The sequence below is a fragment of the Trichoderma gamsii genome (genome assembly GCF_001481775.2).
Source record: "Trichoderma gamsii strain T6085 chromosome Unknown Scaffold_25.2, whole genome shotgun sequence".
Lineage (NCBI taxonomy): Eukaryota > Fungi > Ascomycota > Sordariomycetes > Hypocreales > Hypocreaceae > Trichoderma > Trichoderma gamsii.
This window is the reverse complement of record NW_020171362.1, coordinates 212,341-230,787: the sequence shown is the minus strand read 5'-3', so window position 1 is coordinate 230,787 and position 18,447 is coordinate 212,341. Positions and strand designations below refer to the sequence as shown.

General features: G+C 52.4%; 4 protein-coding genes across 4 annotated transcripts; 2 read left to right on the top strand and 2 right to left on the bottom strand.

Moving 5' to 3' along the window:
- Positions 1-434: 434 nt before the first annotated feature.
- Positions 435-1,659, top strand: TGAM01_v207052 (dTDP-4-dehydrorhamnose reductase; the record flags this gene model as incomplete). The annotated part of the gene is made up of 4 exons (XM_018804195.1): positions 435-625; positions 712-731; positions 794-1,246; positions 1,364-1,659. The coding sequence occupies 4 exons, from the start codon at positions 435-437 to the stop codon at positions 1,657-1,659; spliced, it is 960 nt and encodes a 319-aa protein (XP_018662624.1).
- A 5,092-nt stretch (positions 1,660-6,751) lies between these two features.
- TGAM01_v207053 (farnesyl pyrophosphate synthase) lies at positions 6,752-7,884 on the bottom strand (the record flags this gene model as incomplete). Its single annotated transcript, XM_018804197.1, has 2 exons — positions 6,752-7,675; positions 7,765-7,884. 2 exons carry the CDS (start codon positions 7,882-7,884, stop codon positions 6,752-6,754), a joined length of 1,044 nt encoding a protein of 347 aa, XP_018662626.1.
- Positions 7,885-8,945: 1,061 nt separating this feature from the next.
- On the top strand, positions 8,946-11,191 carry TGAM01_v207051 (hypothetical protein; the record flags this gene model as incomplete). Its single annotated transcript, XM_018804198.1, has 4 exons — positions 8,946-9,043; positions 9,138-9,689; positions 9,766-9,898; positions 9,959-11,191. The coding sequence occupies 4 exons, from the start codon at positions 8,946-8,948 to the stop codon at positions 11,189-11,191; spliced, it is 2,016 nt and encodes a 671-aa protein (XP_018662627.1).
- A 492-nt stretch (positions 11,192-11,683) lies between these two features.
- Positions 11,684-12,810, bottom strand: TGAM01_v207050 (hypothetical protein; the record flags this gene model as incomplete). Its single annotated transcript, XM_018804199.2, has 3 exons — positions 11,684-12,309; positions 12,372-12,441; positions 12,499-12,810. The coding sequence occupies 3 exons, from the start codon at positions 12,808-12,810 to the stop codon at positions 11,684-11,686; spliced, it is 1,008 nt and encodes a 335-aa protein (XP_018662628.2).
- Between the last annotated feature and the right edge of the window lie 5,637 nt (positions 12,811-18,447).

Sequence of the window (18,447 nt, the reverse complement as noted above, 5' to 3'; positions counted from 1 at the left end):
CAGTTTAGCTGCCCAATCCACTCCTATCATCTCAAATTTGGAAATCTTTCCGTCATATTTTCAAACTACTAATTAGACATGATAACGCGCTTTCTATCACATGTTGCAGGGTAAGTCTCTTATAAACGCTGCGGAGTCGGCCCCTCGCTCACACGTCAGAGCTCCACCAGCCACGAATAGCTCAGGTACAGCACCTCTTTTAAGGTTCAGAATACGAAACGTGGTAGGGACTTCATCTCAACCTGAGCAACTTTCATTCCACTCCCGCTCTCACTCTTATTTTCGTTTGAATTACTTTCTCTTCTTCTCTATACGAAGCGAGAAGAGATCATCAATTCGTACCGCCTTGATAGTCTCAACGGCTGCCACCGCCACTTTCACACTTCGCAGCTCGTATCTATAAGCTAGAGCCTAAGCTGCTCATACTAGACGCAATGGCGGAGCGAACAGTCCTCGTCACCGGTGCCACCGGATTGTTGGGAAGAGAAGTGGCCTCTGCCTTTAAACTCCTACACAGCGGATGGGCAGTCAAGGGAACGGGCTACTCACGAGCAGACGGCGTTGATATCCTCAAAGTCGACTTGGAGAGCGCAGAGGATGTCGCCAAAACTCTAGACGAGACACGGTACGTATTATTGCAGCTTCATTTGTTGGCGTCGTATAGCCGACCTGACAATATCTATGCTAATAAATCTTCTGAGCGAGAAACAGACCCCAAGTGGTGGTTCATTGTATGGGCTGAAACCCCCTCCACGCAGAGTGACTGCTTTGCTGATGTCTTTATTCTCCTTAGGTGCGGCCCAGCGGTTCCCTGACAAGGTGGATAAAGATCCAGAGGGGGCCAGGGCTCTCAACATCGCGGCTAGCAAGCTCCTCGCTAATGTTACTGCTGCTCGTGATATTCTGATGATTTACATCTCCACTGATTATGTCTTTCCGGGACGGCCAGGCGATGCCCCTTATGAGGCTGATGCTACCCCGGGCCCTACCAACCTCTATGGCCAAACTAAGCTCGATGGTGAGAATGCTGTGTTGGAAGAATACGCCAAGGCCGGAAAAGAGGGTCTTGGACTTGTGCTTCGAGTCCCAGTGCTCTACGGCCACGCGGAAACACCATCTGAAAGCGCCGTCAACGTGCTCATGGATAGCGTTTGGAAGGCCCAGACAGAGGGGACAAAGATCAAGATGGATCACTGGGCTCTCCGCTACCCCACCAATACAGAGGATATTGGGAGGATCTGCCATGGTAAGTTTCTGTCTCACTTTATCTCTCCAAGCTTACCTAGTATTGTCATTTTCGCCGCTTCCCCTATATTTAATACTTGGAAGCGTTTGTTACTAACTGGGCGGTGCCGATATACAGACGTGGCGGTCAAATATCTCGAGTCGGGAGATCGTAAGAACCTGCCTCGAATACTCCAGTTCTCCAGCGAAGACAGAATGACAAAGTATGAGATCTGCCAAACATTCGGTGACATCATGGGCCTATCTATCGCCAATATCGAGCCCAACACAGAGGGAAACGATCCCAACGCCAGCGTGCAACGACCATATGACTGCCACCTAAGCACCCGAGAGCTCAAGAATCTCGGTATTGATGTCTCAACATGCGACTTCGTGAGCTGGTGGCGTCGCGAGGTTCGGGCTTTCCGCAAGTAGCTGCTCACCGAATGCCTTTTTGCCATGTCGATTATTGGACGCTCGCCACATTCTGCCATGCGAGTTCATGCATGAACTTGTAATGTTGGTAACTGCATTGCAGGCAGCAATCTACTCTGCTGATATTGCCATACAAGATATCTCGCGAAATATATATTCCTCTCATGGGTGGAGGTTCGATGCATCAGATGCTGTGTACGACGCACGTGCTCCATGTTACTGTTTTGTTGGTGCTCGCATTTTGCTCGTATTTGTGAAAGCTGGTGCATTCATCCACTACATTGTGTGCCCACAATACCTGTCACATATGAGGAGTTGGAGGTAAGGAGGCGAAAGTTATATCTTACCCCGGCCTTCAAAAAAGGCCTAGGCTCACCGAACGGTGGTTCGCGGGGGATCCGCTTCGAAGGCGACATGAGAATATTTTCAACTTCTCGATGACCCGCAAAGGGAGATTCTTTGATCTAAAAAAAGCCATGCGAAGTAGTTTTACTACAGAGGCATTGGGGCTGCGCAAAGCGATTTGGAAATGTGCTTCTGCCAGCTACTCAGGTGAGCACAGATCCAAGGGCAGAAATTGAGAGATGCTCGCTGTGGACAGAACACTGATATTTGCCATGGCATCTAGGGCAGCCTCTTGTCCATCGCCACATGCAATCTAATAGTCTCCCTTACATGAACTTCTTTGCTAGGCTGAAGCCACACGGCAGTGGCATTTCTCAAGAATCAAGCCGTGTGCTTAAACACTGGCGCAACCCCGTATCCAACCAGTTGGCGGCCAAATTGGGACCCGCATCAGGCGAACACCCCCTTTGCAGGCGCTCGGATACAGCAACGACGCGCATTAATCCGACAATGCCTGCTGCAAGCGAGCACTTATTTTAAGGCATGCGAGATCACTACGCGGCCGACGGTGGAGGGTTGGAATCGAAAATCGACGGCCGTTGCGCGTGGATGGCATTTTGGCGATATGACCTGCATCATGGGCATCGAGGCTTTGCCGGACGACTCTGTCTCTCCTGAAAGGGTCGCTTGCCGCGAGAGATTGCGCCTGCGGCTTCGAATTCTAGAAGGACGTTCTCTCCTCGACTAATTCTCTCCCTTTTTCAACATATTTCCTCTCGCCATTCCCTCCTGACTTGTTTCTTCTGGATAGCTATTGCTCCTGCAAGTGACTGGCTTTTGAGAACTGCTCATTCCCTCGAGGCCCAGTGAGTGACTAAAGAAGCGTGACTGGAGCGACGACAACGCTGCTCTTTCTTTCTTCGGGACTTATTTTCGATAATCTGGTATGTCAGCTGCGAGGTTGGTTACCAAGAGAACCGCATGTGTTGATGTTTATTTGCCATTCTGCTCACAGCGTTCCGGCCGTTTGCACGCCTTGTCTCTCTAACGCTGAGGCTGAAGAAGGAAAAAGGCAGAGAGGGAAGAAACTGCATTCAAGAAAAGAGAAACAGAGAGAAGAAAAATAATCAGGGTGCTTCCTTCTCTGCTTCATCTTCCTTTTCCTCTTCGCTTACGATAGAGCCCCTGTCCAAGCGCCTTAATCTCTCTGCTGCGTGACAGCTTTATTACCGGCTTACACGATTTCAAGCAGCATCAGGCAATCTGCCGCTGTGGCTGTCGATCGCCTGACGGACGGATCCGCTGTAAAGCCTATTCTGACAGCGGCCCCGGGCGCGGCTACAGCAATTATGGCTGCTGCGGAAGATGCAGCTGCAGGGCCCCTCCAGGCGCCGCCACAGGCGCCTCCCGAGCAGCCCCCACCAAAGACGCCTCGCAACCGCACCTTTCGAGGGAAGAGCGTTTCGTCTCGTTTCAACCTGTTCCGCGATCCAGATCCCCAGAGCTCGGACGGCTCCCAGAGCTTCGCAGGGGCCCGCAACCCTCCTGCGTCAATTTCACTCTCACAAGCCTCGGACGTGCCGCCCATTCCCAACTTCGTGCTCAGCGCAAACCCCAAAACCGACTCCAGCCCGTCGCTTCTGGAAAGGAGATTCTTTGGCGGCGAACTGAAGCCACCACCATCGCCCTCGGCCAGGTCTTTTTACTCGGAATCCGGATCGCCCTTTGGCTCGCCTCTGAGCAGGAGCATCAGCAGCATCAGCAGAACCGAGCGGGAAATTGACGAGCTCGCCACGCAATTGGAGGCCGAGATTGAGGAGGCGCATCGCAAAAAGGCACAGGCCCTGCAAAACTGCACCGAAGAAGAGGCTGCTCGCTGTGCAGACGACGTCGCGCGACTTGAGGCCGAGCGAGACCAGGTCATTGATGAGCAGAGGAAGTTTGACCTCGCACGCCTTCAAGCGCAGCCAGCCACGCCGTCGTCAGGGAAGCCCAAGCGAGTCTTGGAGAAGCTCAGCCTGTTCTCGAGAAGCAGGAAACCAAGCAGCTCTAATTTGATCCAGCCGCCGCTGACTCCCTTGCCGCCTGGAACTCCCAGCACTGTTGCGCCGACTGTCTTTACGCCGGGCGTCTTTACGCCTACACCAAGCTGCAGCCGACGGAGCAGCCTCGACGATTCGCCTCTGCTGCATTCCTCACAAAGGATGAGCTTCATTAAACCACATCCCGAGGGCGACGCGCCCATCTCTGCCATCAACGGCGGTGAACGAGTGAGTGCTGCTGGATAGACCTGTGTGACCACGCCCGGCTAATATGTACTGACCCCTCTTTCCCTCCCTTTGCAGCGTGTTACCGTTCGATGCCTTTCGTCCACCATTAGTCTGGATGTAACAGCCCAGACGACGGCTGTTGATATTCTCATTGCAACCGCCGCGCAGACAAGGCACGATGTTGACGTTGAAACGAGCGTCGTCGTGGAATGCTACGACACCCTTGGATTAGAGCGGCGCATGCGACGATACGAGCATGTACGGGACACGCTGAATTCTTGGGACCGCGACCAGGATAACTCACTTCTCGTGATACCATCAGATGCGTCGGATGGCGATGAGAATCTTGAACTCGAATCTGTGCCGCTGACAGATGACCCTGCGCCAGGCTTTTCTATCCAGCTTTACCATTCCTCTCGCCCAGGCAAGTGGAATAAGCGCTTCGTCACCCTGCTCAGTACCGGCCAAGTATATGCTTCCAAGCGCGCCGATACATCAATCTCGGATAAAGACAGCACATCTTTGTGTCATTTATCAGACTTTGACATTTATAAGCCCAAGCCGAGTGAAGCGAAGCGGAACCTAAAGCCTCCCAAAAAGCTATGCTTCGCCATCAAGAGCCAGCAGAAGACCGTGGTGTTCCCCAATGGCGAGAACTTTGTTCACTTCTTCTGCACCGACGATGCTGCAGTAGCTCAGAGATTCTTTGACCAGGTGCATGCTTGGCGGAGTTGGTACATTGTTAACAAGATCACGCATTCGCGCGAAGTTGAAAAGCCAGCGCCTCTTAACTTGGGCCTCAGCAGAGCCGACACAGTCAGGATGCCCCTTATCAGCGAAAAGTCCCCCCAAGTCTCTACTACTGGCTTAACTATTACAACTGGGTCATTCATCGATGACAGCGATTTCACCAAGGCTATTGAAGAGTCTACCAGGAAGCTGGCCCTGGAGGCCCAGCTTAATAAAACCATGTCTAGAAGAGGAAGGAAAGCATCTGGAGCCTCTGTCACCCCTAGTGTGAAAACCGATCAGGCATTCTCACCCACCGGCTTACTTGGAGAAGCGTATGAAAAGCGCAAAGAAGAATCGGCGGCGATTGAGGTCACGAGCCCCTTTACAGAAGGCCCGTCTTTGTTGAATAGTATTGGCCTATCATCACCAAAATCGCCCGAGCAGCCCAAAACAGCTACGTCCTGGTTCCCGTCTGCCGCCGAGCATAGCGCGCGCAACCGGAGTACCTCGATATCTCTACGACGAAACGAGACGGTGGAGGCCCCAGTCCAGCCTGAGCACAGGAAGGGGCCGGCGCCCCTGTTGAACTTTGGTGGTAATATTCAAGAGCAGCCACGCACCCGAGATGGCCGTCGTGAGAGCCTCCGAGAGGGCTTCCGGCAAGGCCCCGGGCCTAGGCAAGGACATGGCCTACGCCCTCCGCCGGGCTCGCCTCTCGTCAAGTTTGCAACATCCGGACAGCCGGGACCGATGGGGCCTCCCGCATCACCGGGAGGAAGACACGGGCCACCTCTTTCTGGAGGTCCTCCACCGCCGCCGGGTGCACGAAACCGTAGCCGTTCAATATCCAGTGCCAACAGTGGCCCTCCCAGTGGCCCTCCTCATAGCGGTCCTCATGGTGGTCCTCATGGTGGCCCTCATGGCGGTCCTCATGGCGGTCCCCGACGTTATCCTGGTCCTGAGGATCTCCCTTCTGCAGCTATGCAACACCGAGGACCCGGCCCACGACCCGGCCGAATGCCTCCTCCATCCCCTCGTGATGCTGCAGCTCACGGCCGTGATCACCGTCGACCTGGTCCTTTGCTTCAAGAACGTCAAGAACGTTCCAGAGATCCCAGAGAGCGACCCCGGGAAAGGCCCCAAGAACGCCGACCAGGGCCTTTGGTTAACCACGCTCGATAATTGACTCGTGTTCCATACATCTATAGAGGCACATGGAAGCACTTGATAGTGAAACCTTTCTTCATCATGATACCCCTTACCCAGAAGCAAAAGTGGTTTTATTATTTGGGCCTTTTTTCTTTTTGTATTCCCTTTGTTCTTGTTTTGAATACCACATCTTGGCCATAAGGAAACGGCCCTTTTTTTCTTTTGTGTTATCATTTGAGTCTGGCGAGTTGTAGCTGGGAAGGCTTGTAAGTCATACAGGGGCATTTATTATGGGAAACTTGGCGGTATTGGATTGAGCCTTTCTTTTTTAATAGTCGCATTCAGCATTTCGGACTTTTGGCATTAAAATGTGCGTACGGGGGAAGAAATCGTGGAAGAAAAAGTCATAGTTATACGCAATACTAGATCATTGAATTCTGTCTTTCACATCCGTTGTGAATATGTATTAGTCTGTTTATTTCGTCGGCTTTAACATGATGCCTTATAAATGCTATAAAATCGCCTTTTCTAATTGGCTTTGCCTCATTTCTATATCCGATACATTAAAGAAAAGAAAGAGGATAACGAAAATTTGTCTATTTGCTTCGCTTGTAGATCTTGCTCAGGAACACCTCAAACACCTGCTTCTTGAGGCCCTGGCTCTCGTCAATCTTGTTGATCAGCTCCATGAGCTCGGCGGCACGCTTCTCCTCAAATGCCTCGTATCTCTCCTTTAGCTTCATGTCGTCGTAGAGCTTCTTGACGGCCTGCTCCTTGGCATCGTCCTTTTGGCCGTAGTTCTCCTCGAGGATCTTGCGCTGCTCAGGGGTGGCAAGCTGCAGGGCCTGGTTGACTAGCCAGGAGCACTTGTTGTCCTTGATGTCGGTGCCGATCTTGCCAATGTGCTCGGGCAGACCAAAGTTGTCAAGGTAGTCGTCCTGGATCTGGAAGTACTCGCCGAGGGGGATGAGGATGTCCTTTGCGGTCTGCAGGTTCTCGGGAGAGGCAATATCCAGCATGTAGAGCGCCAGGGCGATGGGGAGGTAGAAGGAGTAGTAGGCGGTCTTGTGGATGACGATGAAGCTGTACTTTTCCATGGAGAAGTTGTCGAGGTTGACGACGTCCTCGGGCGCGGTGAGCAGGTCGCAGAGCTGGCCGAGCTCGGTCTGGAAGGAGCTCTCGTGGAAGAGCTCGACGAGCTCAATGTAGCGGGGGTGGTCGCGGAAGTACTTCTTGAGGATGATGTAGATGCCGGCCTCGAGCAGGAAGGAGTCGTTGATGGCGATCATGCCGACGCCCTCCTGGCGGTACCAACAGGGCTGGCCGCGGCGCGTGATGCTGCTGTCCATGATGTCGTCGGACACGAGGAAGAAGGCCTGGAGGAGCTCCGTCATCCAGCCCAGCGTGGCGGCCTTGAAGTACTCCTCCTCGGTCAGAGGGCGGCCCAGAATGATGGAGACCGAGTCGGGGACAGACATGCCCCGGTTGCATTTTCCGCCGAGGGGGTTGACCTCGAGGTTCTAGAGATTGGAGGGGAAACAAGTCAGCCACCAATTGCATTGGGATAGAGCAGATGTTCGATTGAGAGAGAGAGAGAGAGCAGTCATACCCTCTTGAGCCAGGCCAACTCAGCGGCGGGCAGCTTGTAGCTTTTAGCATGGTCGAGGAGAGCTTCCTCCAGCTTGGGCCAGACGGATTCAAACTCCTTGAGGGTGGTCTTTTGAGCCATGGCGAGCGAAGTGGGGGATTAGGAGGAGGGGAGATAAAGGTGCAATGGGTATCACGTATAAAATAGAAGGAGAAGAAGCAGAAATTATAAACACCTCGCTGCCGAATAAAAGTGGCGGGAAGAGGAGAAGAAGAGGCTAAATAATATACTGCCTGCGCTGGGGGAGAAGAGTGTTGTTGGTTCGGTTATACGAATTTGGAGAAAGAGAGACGGCGCCCCTCCATTGGCTTCCACGAGAACCAGCCCAGCTCCAAGATTGAAAAAATTGCCAAATGACGGAAACTGACGGGGGGCCCCTCATGGCCCTTAGCCTTTTGTGGGGGGCGGTGAGCGGCAGCAGCTCAGAAAACAGAAGAGCGTGCATGTACAGGCATGCGGTGCTACTGTATCTGGGGCCGCAGTGGTAAATTGGCGCCAGCTGCAGGGCATCGAATCGAGTCGCCCAGGCCTGGGCCCTTGCTAAACACGCTCTGCTCTGCGGTTAGCATGCCCAGTATGGTGGCATCTGCGGTGGTGCGCTGGGCGGTACCTGAAAATCAGCGCTTGGATCACGTCGCTAGGGGCCGCGAATCGGGATGTGGAGGCCTGTGGCAGCGGCTGAGACAGCGACGGTACGCCGTGTGACCAGTCGCTAAATGAGCGATTATGCGCACTGTATTTATGCATTGATTATCAGTTCTTTGCTTTCGCTACCTCAGACACTGTGTACCTACTTTATGCCTCTCCCTCGCGTCTAATACGAGTACGCTTCGATGCAACGTACTCGGATTTCACCACCTCCGGTCCCTTATCGCAGACGCCACAGCTCACAGACAAGCCCAGCCAATTTCATGCCCAGCCTGATTCAGCGTGCAGAGTGCAGATGCCGTACGTGGCTGCTATCTGATATATGACACGGACGGACAGACAGCAGGGATCGCGCATCGTTGCCTGAAGGCCGGGGCTGAGCCTTGCGTGCCTTGCGTTGCTACCACGTTGAACGGCTATCGCGGCCCATTCCCTCGTGGCTTTTCTTTAATTTGTTTAATTTGGTTTGCTTTGTTTACTTTCGTACCCCAGCCATGCCGCTCAGCTCCCACGAGGTAGCCCAGCTCAGGATCGCGCTGCAAGATGCGGTGGTGAAATGCTCCGAGCGATGCCTGTATCAGTCGGCAAAATGGTTAGCTTTTACTTTTGCCTAGTTCTTGACGTCCCTTGTTTGTAATTTTACCACGTGTGAAGCAGGCATAAGGCTGATAATCTTATTTCTCAAGGGCAGCCGAGCTCCTCAATGCGGTTCCAGAGGCGGCGGATGGGGAAGAGGAGGCTGATGACCCCGAGCTCGGCAAACACACCTCACCCATCTTTGCGCCAAATCAAGATGCCGGCGAAGCTGCCCTGGAGGCAAAGGAGTTGAGCAGGTACCTCCTCGCCAAGTCGCTCTTTGACTGCAAGGAATATGACCGCTGTGCGGCCGTCTTCCTGCCGGAGTCGTTGCTGTCCACCGTTCTCGACTCACGCCTCGAGAAACCCCTGGCGACGCCCAAAGGCAAGGGCAAGTCGAGGGCGACGGATGAGCCTAGCCTGAGCGCGGTGCCTCTGCCCAAGCTCAGCCAGAAGAGTCTCTTCTTGGCGCTGTATGCCAAATTCATGTCTGGCGAGAAGCGCAAGAATGAAGAGTCCGAGATGGTCATTGGCCCTAATGACCTTGGCACCGTGGTCAACAAGCAACTTCTGGTTGTTGGGAGATTTTTGACTGCTTGGTTTGAAGAGAGGACGACGGACGATGATGAAGTTCTCGGAAGCCAGGGCTGGCTGGAATATTTGTACGTTGACAATAAGTTTATTTATTATGTCATTATGAGAGTTACGACTGCATGTGCTAACCCTCGTTGACTGTAGATACGGCATGGTGCTCGCCAAAGAAAAGAATGACGAGAAAGCCCTGGAGTTCCTTATACGCAGTGTTCACAAGTACCCCATGAACTGGGGCTGCTGGCTTGAGATGACGTCTCTGATATCACGAGTCGAAGATGTAAGTTGATGGAAGGCAACACATGCATTCCAGGGCAGCGACTGACAAGCAATCCTTTAGCTGAATCGAATATGTCGGCATTGCCCTCAAAATATCGTTTCCTACATGTTCCACCTTCACACATCGCTTGAGCTGTACCAGCAGTCCGCAGGCCTTGCAAATTCTCTCGATCAACTCCTCTCCATCTTCCCGACCTCATCCTTTCTCCTCACATGCAATGCACTGTTGGCCTACCACGCAAAGGATTTAATGACCGCCGAGCAGCATTTCAGCCGGCTGCTATCGCTTCATCCCCACAGGCTTGATTCCTTGGATCACTACTCCAATATTCTCTACGTGCTGAATCTGCGGCCAAAGCTTGCATTTCTGGCTCACCTGTGTTCGAGCGTGGATAAGTTTCGGCCTGAATCTTGTGTCGTCATCGGAAATTACTATTCGCTCCTGTCCATGCACGAGAAGGCTGTGGGATACTTTCGACGAGCACTAACACTCGATAGGTCATGCCTCTCTGCATGGACTTTGATGGGCCACGAATACGTGGAGTTGAAGAACACACATTCTGCTATAGAATCATATCGACGAGCAGTGGATGTCAATCGCCGTGACTACCGAGCTTGGTATGGCCTTGGGCAAACGTACGAAATGCTGGAAATGCACACGTATTCGCTGTGGTACTACAAAAAGGCCGCCGGTCTCCGGCCATGGGATGGCAAAATGTGGATGGCGGTTGGATCGTGCCTCCAGAAAATGGGCCGAGAGCGTGATGGCATCAAGGCGCTCAAACGTGCTCTGCTCGCCGATGCGTACTATGACGTGGGCAGCAGCTTTGGCAGCGGCGGAGATCTGCTTGGAGCTCGTGGCGCCACTGGTCAAATGGACCCGGAGATACTCTTGCAAATCGCTACCATGTACGACCAGCTAGGAGAAGAAGAGGAGGCGAAAGCTTATATGGAGCTCTGCGTGGCTCAAGAGGACGGAGGTCTGGCAGCCGCTGGGAACTTGAGCGAGTCTGTGCGGATCCATAACGATTCGCCAGGAGGCTCGGAAGGCTACCACGAGCGAGACGACAACCACGTAGAGGGGAATGCCGAGGGTACCGGCGTCACGGCCGCGACCAGCAAGGCGCGCATGTGGCTGGCCAAGTTTGCCATGCGCACTGCGGACTATACCACGGCGAACCAGCTCGCCGCTGAGCTGTGCCAGGATGGAGTCGAGGTGGAAGAGGCCAAGGCGCTTGTGCGGGAGGTGAGGTCGAGGCTTGAGGCTTCTGGCATGTTGACATCTGCAGGCTAGCAGCGAGTGCCGGAAACGTCTAAACAGCGTCGATCGTGATCATGATGTGTCTCATGATCGACTACATGGTTTCCTTTCCTTTTGGTTTTTCCTCTTGTTATGAATTGGAGGTGTAAGCTTGGCTGGCAGCCTTTTTCATGATTTTGATACATATTAGCATACGATGAGACCTTCATTAGCATAAAAACGGAATTATCACGGAATTCATGGAATCTAGATGATCACGTGTAAAGGAGTGTGTATTTTTTTTTTATTAAATCCAATACTTCTTGTCTAAACCAAGCAATTCCACAACCGCAACCGCGATTAACCCGCCTCCAGTTCTCTGTTATAAAATGGTCTCTCTTCCATGGTATGAAGGAGTGTCAAGAAGATAGTTTAAAATCAATTAATTAAAAAGCTGAGAACTGTCCCATAGTGGGATATGACCGAGCCTCTCCTGTTCCCCTGTCGCTAGCCAATTTCTTATTTCCCTGATGCCAAACTCTGCATTTAGAGAGCGAAAGCGGCAAGACCAGCGAGGACGAGAGCGCCGATGCCAGCGTTGGTCTTGTCGGCAGCAGCGGTGGGGATAAGCGGAGGAGTTGTGCCAGTGGCCGGAGGTGGTGGAGGAAGTTGAGTGCTCGCCGGGGGTGGGACCACAGTCTGCGGAGGAGGGACCACAGTCTCCGGAGGAGGAACCACGGTTCCCGGAGGAGGGACCACAGTCTGCGGAGGAGGGACCACGGTTCCCGGAGGAGGGACCACAGTCTGCGGAGGAGGGACCACGGTTTCCGGAGGAGGGACCACAGTCTGCGGAGGAGGGACCACGGTTTCCGGAGGAGGGACCACAGTCTCCGGAGGGGGAACCACGGTCTCCGGAGGGGGGACCACGGTTTCAGGAGGAGGGACCACGGTTTCCGGAGGAGGAGGAGGCGCCACGGAAGTCTCAGGGAGAGGAACCACAGTGGTGACAGGAGGAGGCGCCACGGAAGTCTCAGGGGGAGGAACCACAGTGGTGACAGGAGGGGGAGGGGGAGGAGGCAGCCGTGTGGTATTAGCGTGTGGTGGAGGAGGCGGAGGAGGGGGAGGAGGAGGCGGCGGCGGAGGAACCGGATGAGTGAAAGTGCAAGGACAGTCTGTGGCAAGTCATTAGTCGTCGGTGCTTATAAGCTGAAGAACAGCACAGAGAGAGCCTTACTGGTGATGGTCAGGGTGGTTGGCTTGGTGACCGTGTAAGTGATGCTGTTAATGGGGATAATAGTCGGGGTCTTATGCAAAGTTAGCTGCTGGACTTCTAGTGAAAGGAATTCTAGATTGATACTTACAGGACAGAACGTCGTATAGTCAGTAGTAATGACAGTGGTGTACTTGGTGATGTTCTGAGGAGGCGCGTACACGGGAGGCTGGGGCTTGGGAGGCTCGTACTTGGGAGGCTCGTACTTGGGAGGCTCGTACTTGGGAGGCTCGTACTTGGGAGGCTCGTACTTGGGAGGCTCGTACTTGGGAGGCTCATACTTGGGAGCCTCAGGCTCCTTGTTGCCATATTCAGGTTGCTTGTTGCCGTATCCACCCTCACCACCGGCAGCAACTGCGGTGGCAAGCGCCGCAGCGGATGCCACGAGTTGAATGAAACGCATTTTTGCGGTATCAACGAAGGACAGGAGGACCCAAAGTTAGAAAAGCTTTTGAGCTAGTGCTTGAAAGACTGTATCGAACGAGTGTGAGTGTGATGAAGAGAGGAGAAAAAAGAAGGCTGAGATCATGGGATCATGTCGCCTCTTTGTAGTCGAGAGGGAGCGGGTCTATGGCGTGGGAATGGATGCATTCAGGCCATGCATCCAGATGCTGTGCCATGCTGCATCAGGAGAAGCTTCATGAAGCCATCCATTGGTTTCGAAGTAGCCTCACCGGATATGGAGGGAAAAGCTTAAGAGTTCGATCTATGGCTGGATGGCGCCACCGAAGACTAGAAGACTGGGAGTTTGCAAGGATGAGGATGGTGATAGGATGGTTAGAATAACCAACAAGAGTTGTTACAGCAGATCGGCGTACACGACCTTTGAGATGACAGTGGGTAAGGTACTGAAAGCAGCAGACAGGGATACATGTTCCTGGGGTATATCCTTTGAGTTCTCCATCTGTTAGTGCATCTTGCGATCTACGGTTCTTCCCTCGCCTAGTGGAGCATGGAACGGCGGCTCGGGGCTTGATTATAGACTTACAAAATAAAGAAGGCCGCTACCGGCCTGATGTCACGAAACCGTCAAGAAGCTTGTGAATACGGAAACTGATGGGATTAGTTCAGGCTTGTTTGGCAGGTGGCGGCCAACGCTGCTCTCTACTGGCTTGAAGGGGAACGGACACAAAGTATGTGCTCCATCTAGCTAGGAACTAGCCTAGCAAGCCTGCAAAGAACAAATATCGTATTATCTTTCAGCTGGTATGGGGTTGGAGGGATGATTAAGTCTCTGGTTATTTAATTGGATGTATCCCAAAGGCAGAGTTTGTCCCTACCTTTGCAATGCTTCGTTTGCCGTTTCACTAAAACAGCAGCCAGTGAATGCGAAATCGCACCGAGCTCCCTTGCATACGGCCTGCAGACGGAAACAATCAGGATGGGGGAAAAGGAGCAAAAGAGCCGATGGACTTGCCCAAAGCAAGATAACACGAGAATATCCGGCGCTGAAGTGGTGATTTCGGCCGCAGTGCATGATGTAATTCTCCCACTTCGGTGGCAGCAGTGAGGGGAGAGTTTGAAAGTTTTGGGTGTCCGCCGCAACACAGCTGCATAGCGTCTGCCGTGTATCCGTCTCAAGCATATTCTGAAAACAAGCTGCCCAAAAAAGGACCAATCTGCGATGTTCGAAAAGGGGAAAACCGACTTTGGGTACGAGTGCGGCGCTGGGCCTTCGTATAGATAGATGCAAGTCGAGTCGAGCAACTTGGGTAGTAACCAACGTATAGTATGGCCTCGCCTTTCTGCCGTCCACGCTCATTATCGTAACTGCAGAATCAATTGAACGCGGCCAAGAACTACAATTGATTTGCCTCTTTGCTATACTTGTCCCCCTGCATTGACAGCAGTTGCGGAGCTTTCTGTCAATCTGCCTAATCGTGATGATTTCGGCTTCCGCGTAAAGGTCTGACTGGAATGTGGATGGCGCTCCATGCAGCCAACCAGCTTCCGGCAGGCCGAAAGCGACGCTGGAGCCAGGTCCATTGCAACAAAAGTCAATTTCTCATAATTTAGGTAATACGATAGGTGGAATTTCGTCTTTGGCCTGCTTCAATGTAAGTGATTGGCTTTGGCCGGAGGTGTGGTGCATGCATAGATACAACTCTAACCGTTGGTCGATGCTTGATATGGACTAGGTCTAGATGGAATAGAGGTTCGTGGCAGATTTCCCATCATTTCTGCACGTGAAATTTCACATTGACAGTGGATACGAGGACTCGTGCAAGAATGAGGCTTTGATGAACACAAAATGCCGAAGATAGAGAGAGGGGGGCAGAAAGGAAGAAGGAAAGCTCCTGAGGGTTGTCACGAGAGCTAAGCAGGCTGTGGCAGTTTTGGCACTGTGTGCTACTGCTTCATGTAGCGGTGCTGTACAGTGCTATCTGTAGCTCGGTAGCTACGATAGATACGGACTTTGTTTTTGAGCTACGTGCTTGGGCGACTTCGTCTTTCTTCCATCGGCAAATAAACCAGCCACTTCTCCACAAACTGCTGGAAAGCAGCCTCAGTGCTTCACGCCACCGCCGTAATCATGTTCACACTCAGCAGTCTCTCAGAAAACATCGATTGACCTGGCCCGGCCCGCATCTTCCGAATGAGAGAGCAACGGCGGCATGGAGTGAACATGCTGAGTTTGCACAGAGTACAAGCCACTTGGGCTTCAACAATGGATAATAGATTTTGAGAAGCAGCAATTGACACAAATTTTACGAATTTTAATTACTGACTTCCCTTCCAAAGTAGAAGTACGGAGTAGTGAGAGCAAAAAAGCCCGGCTTTTTTCTTCCAAAGACTGATCTCGATACCTGCCCACCAACAGAGAAACAAACAAGGCGTTCCTCGTATAACATGCAGCCTAACATCCCGTGTCACACACCATATATAAGATGTTTCTCCGATTGGTGCTCCAACATGCACGAACACGTGTGCAATTGTGTCGACTCACCGGTCTGGATGAATGTTCTGCGCAACTAGCTACATTGCAGCAGACATATCGCCATATCACACCTCTCATATGCAGCCTGGCCTTCGACTCTGTCCACCTACTTCCAAGTCTCTGAGGCATCAATACTGGTTTCCGGTCTATCGTTTCAGACCCAATTGCCACTAGTGCTCTTTCCGTCCTCCATTATGCCTGCATGCCTATGCAGCTTCATGTCTGCCTGGGCAAAACTTCGGCTTTTGCAAGACGGTCCATGAACGTACAAACCTGCCACTGTGCGGATTTTCTGAATAGCCTGGAACAAAATTTTCTGTTCTACCAGACTCTTGCTTCCAAAGAGAGCAAGTTCTCCGTTCTATCCAGCTACGACTAGTTCTTGGGAAAATGTAAAGATGGGCCCGAGCCGCCTAAGGGAATCAAGCTCAAGAAACTAGCAAAAGTCAGGCCCCCCGGTTTACTGTATCAGGCAATCAACGCACCTTTGGCCACAAAAGAGCTGCGTCAGTTTTTCTGCTCCAAGTGGAGGTTGAATGTCAGTCATGATATCTCGAAGGAGAAACTCCAGAAACCGTCCAAAGAAAATCTGGGTTGCGTAAATGTCGTCGTCATCGCCTCTCACATCGCCAGTTTCTGATATGCAATGGGGCACTCAAGAACTGTTCAAGAGCCATTAATCATCTGCCACGCTATTTCTCAGCTAGTCGAGGCCTTTTCATCTACTGTAATTGCCAAGTTTTATTGTTGCCGAGATGCTGCTCTAGACCAAGCCTTAGGCACGCAAAGCACGGCAATCGGGGGAGCGATCAGCCCCCAGGTCGTATTGTCGGGCGCCCAAGTCCTACGACACGGTGCGGTTGAGTCTCTTCCGAGTAACCGGCCATCGAACTCGTGAAGTGGCTGCATAAGTCACGCATATTACGAATCTGTCGTATCAGCTTTGCAGCCAAATGACGCGTTACCCAACATCAGTTCTTATTGATGGCGACTAAAATCGCTTTTGCGTTGCTTTCATTGTTGCGAGAAGCAATCTCTGCATTTGGCTATTGCTCGTTGTATCATGGCCAAAAGGAAGCAAAACCGTGCCAATTACATGGACTGTCACCAAGCCCTCTGTACGGTCCTTTTGCAACGGATACTAGAGCCGACGATCGTGAACATAGACCCATGCGGCGAGAGCTAATGATGGAGAATTCACATGGAAATCCTCCACTGCAGGTACTGGGTCTACTTGCAGGCGATGGAGCTCTCAAGATTTTCAAGTCCCACCTCTTCTCGCCGCTCACGATTCAGGTTTGCAAGCAATGGCCATATTATCTGGTGCCCGCAAAAAAAAAAAAAAAAAAACAAGGATTGGGCTTGTTCCTGGAGCCCGATCGCTGACCACCTAGACTCTCCCGGCGAAGGTTCCCTTGCACGACACAAGGCAAATATTGGAAACAGACGACAGGCTCAGATCTGTGCGGCGGGGAGAAATCAGTTTACACGATAGTGCCCGATTCCGTGAGCTAGCCGCGGGCTATCTACGCAGGGGACAAGCATTGTTGGAGATCAAACTTAATCGATGGTAGACTGAACGCCGTAATACATTCACCTTTTATTCTTTCGATTCCCTCGCATTCTCGCAAAAGGTCCGCTACCGAGGTAACTAACAACCAGCTAAGTTGGACACTGCGTCAAAAATCTTGAAGCACAGCCAGCAACTTCCTGCAGGCTTTTCACTCGGAGGCAACGGAGTGAGCGGCCACAACAGGCAAATTCCCACGATCCACTCGCCGGTCCGGCCTGTCAGGGCAGACCACATGGATCTTGCCAGGCACCGGCCAATTGGGTTGCGGAGCCGGGTTCCGGCCGTTATGCAGCTAAAAACGATGGTTTCCCAAAATCGCTGGGCAATCATCCGGCCAATTGCAGCTTTGAGACCTGATGCAGTTGAGGGGTAAGCACGCGCGAGCGAGGCAGCTTTTTCTCGTTGCTGGAGGCCTGGAGCCGAGAAGGGCGCAAAGGCAATCCGACGAAGAATATCATTTGTGCGCGACTGCGAATAGCGAACCCCGAAGCTTTAATAGTCGACTTCACTGCGTGTCCGAATAGCCCTTCCGCTATATGATGCTAGCAGCGACAGACTACGAGTAGCAGCAGACACTACTCCATACTTATACTAGTTTTTACTAGACTTTTGACGTTCCTGGCCAGGAACGAGTGCACAGTGTGGCCGGATGTCCCTGGCTCCCCACCATCTTGTTTTTTCTGTGCCTTGCTTACAGGCCGTGAGATGAGACGCTGCACGTCGGCAGCTGGATACGAATTTTGACTTCCATTGGAGTGCCAGGACGGCTCACTCTGACGATGGATTGGCGCTGAATATACTTCCAGTGAGGGCGTTTGATGCGAACCCTGCGCACATGGATCACGGGATGAGGGGAAGAACACAGCGGCAGCTGTAACCCCCAACAACGCTGCCGTTTCCATACGACTCGTCCTGCGTCCTTTCAAAAGGCTCTTTAACTAATCTGGAATATACTTAGGTGGCTGAAAATGGACGCTTGTTGTTTCAAACTGCGCCAGCTCCAGGCCAGCTTCGGCGACCTGTCTTGCTAGCACCGTTCATCGATTGTTCTATTTTTTTCTTTCTAAACTTGACCTTTCTCTTCTGAAAGGGCCCACTCACAGTCAAAGTGCGCCACGCAATGGGAGCCCGAAATCAGCTTCTACGAGTCCACCGCGATCCATTGTGGCGTTGAACAGGGGTCAACGGCTCACGGGTGGTCCTCCGGATGCATACAACTTGTGTGGTTCAGCGCCCTATTAGCATTCTGCCGACCCATCCACACCAAGAGCAGTCAGGCACAGTTACTGGCTAAGAGATGGTGCCTGCATTAGACTCTGGATATCCCAGGCAACATGGGCGCCTTTGAGCAAAATAGCTCTCAGGTCTTGGTGTCGTCTGGATAGACCCAGTTAGCCGCCCACCAGATGGGCCTTTGCCACGCAATGTGTCAACCGACGAGGCTCTGCCGTTTGATCTAAAGTATAAAGAGGAGGGATCCCTTCCGTCTGTGCTCCTGGGAGGTCCGTTTTCAGCATCACACTCACTGT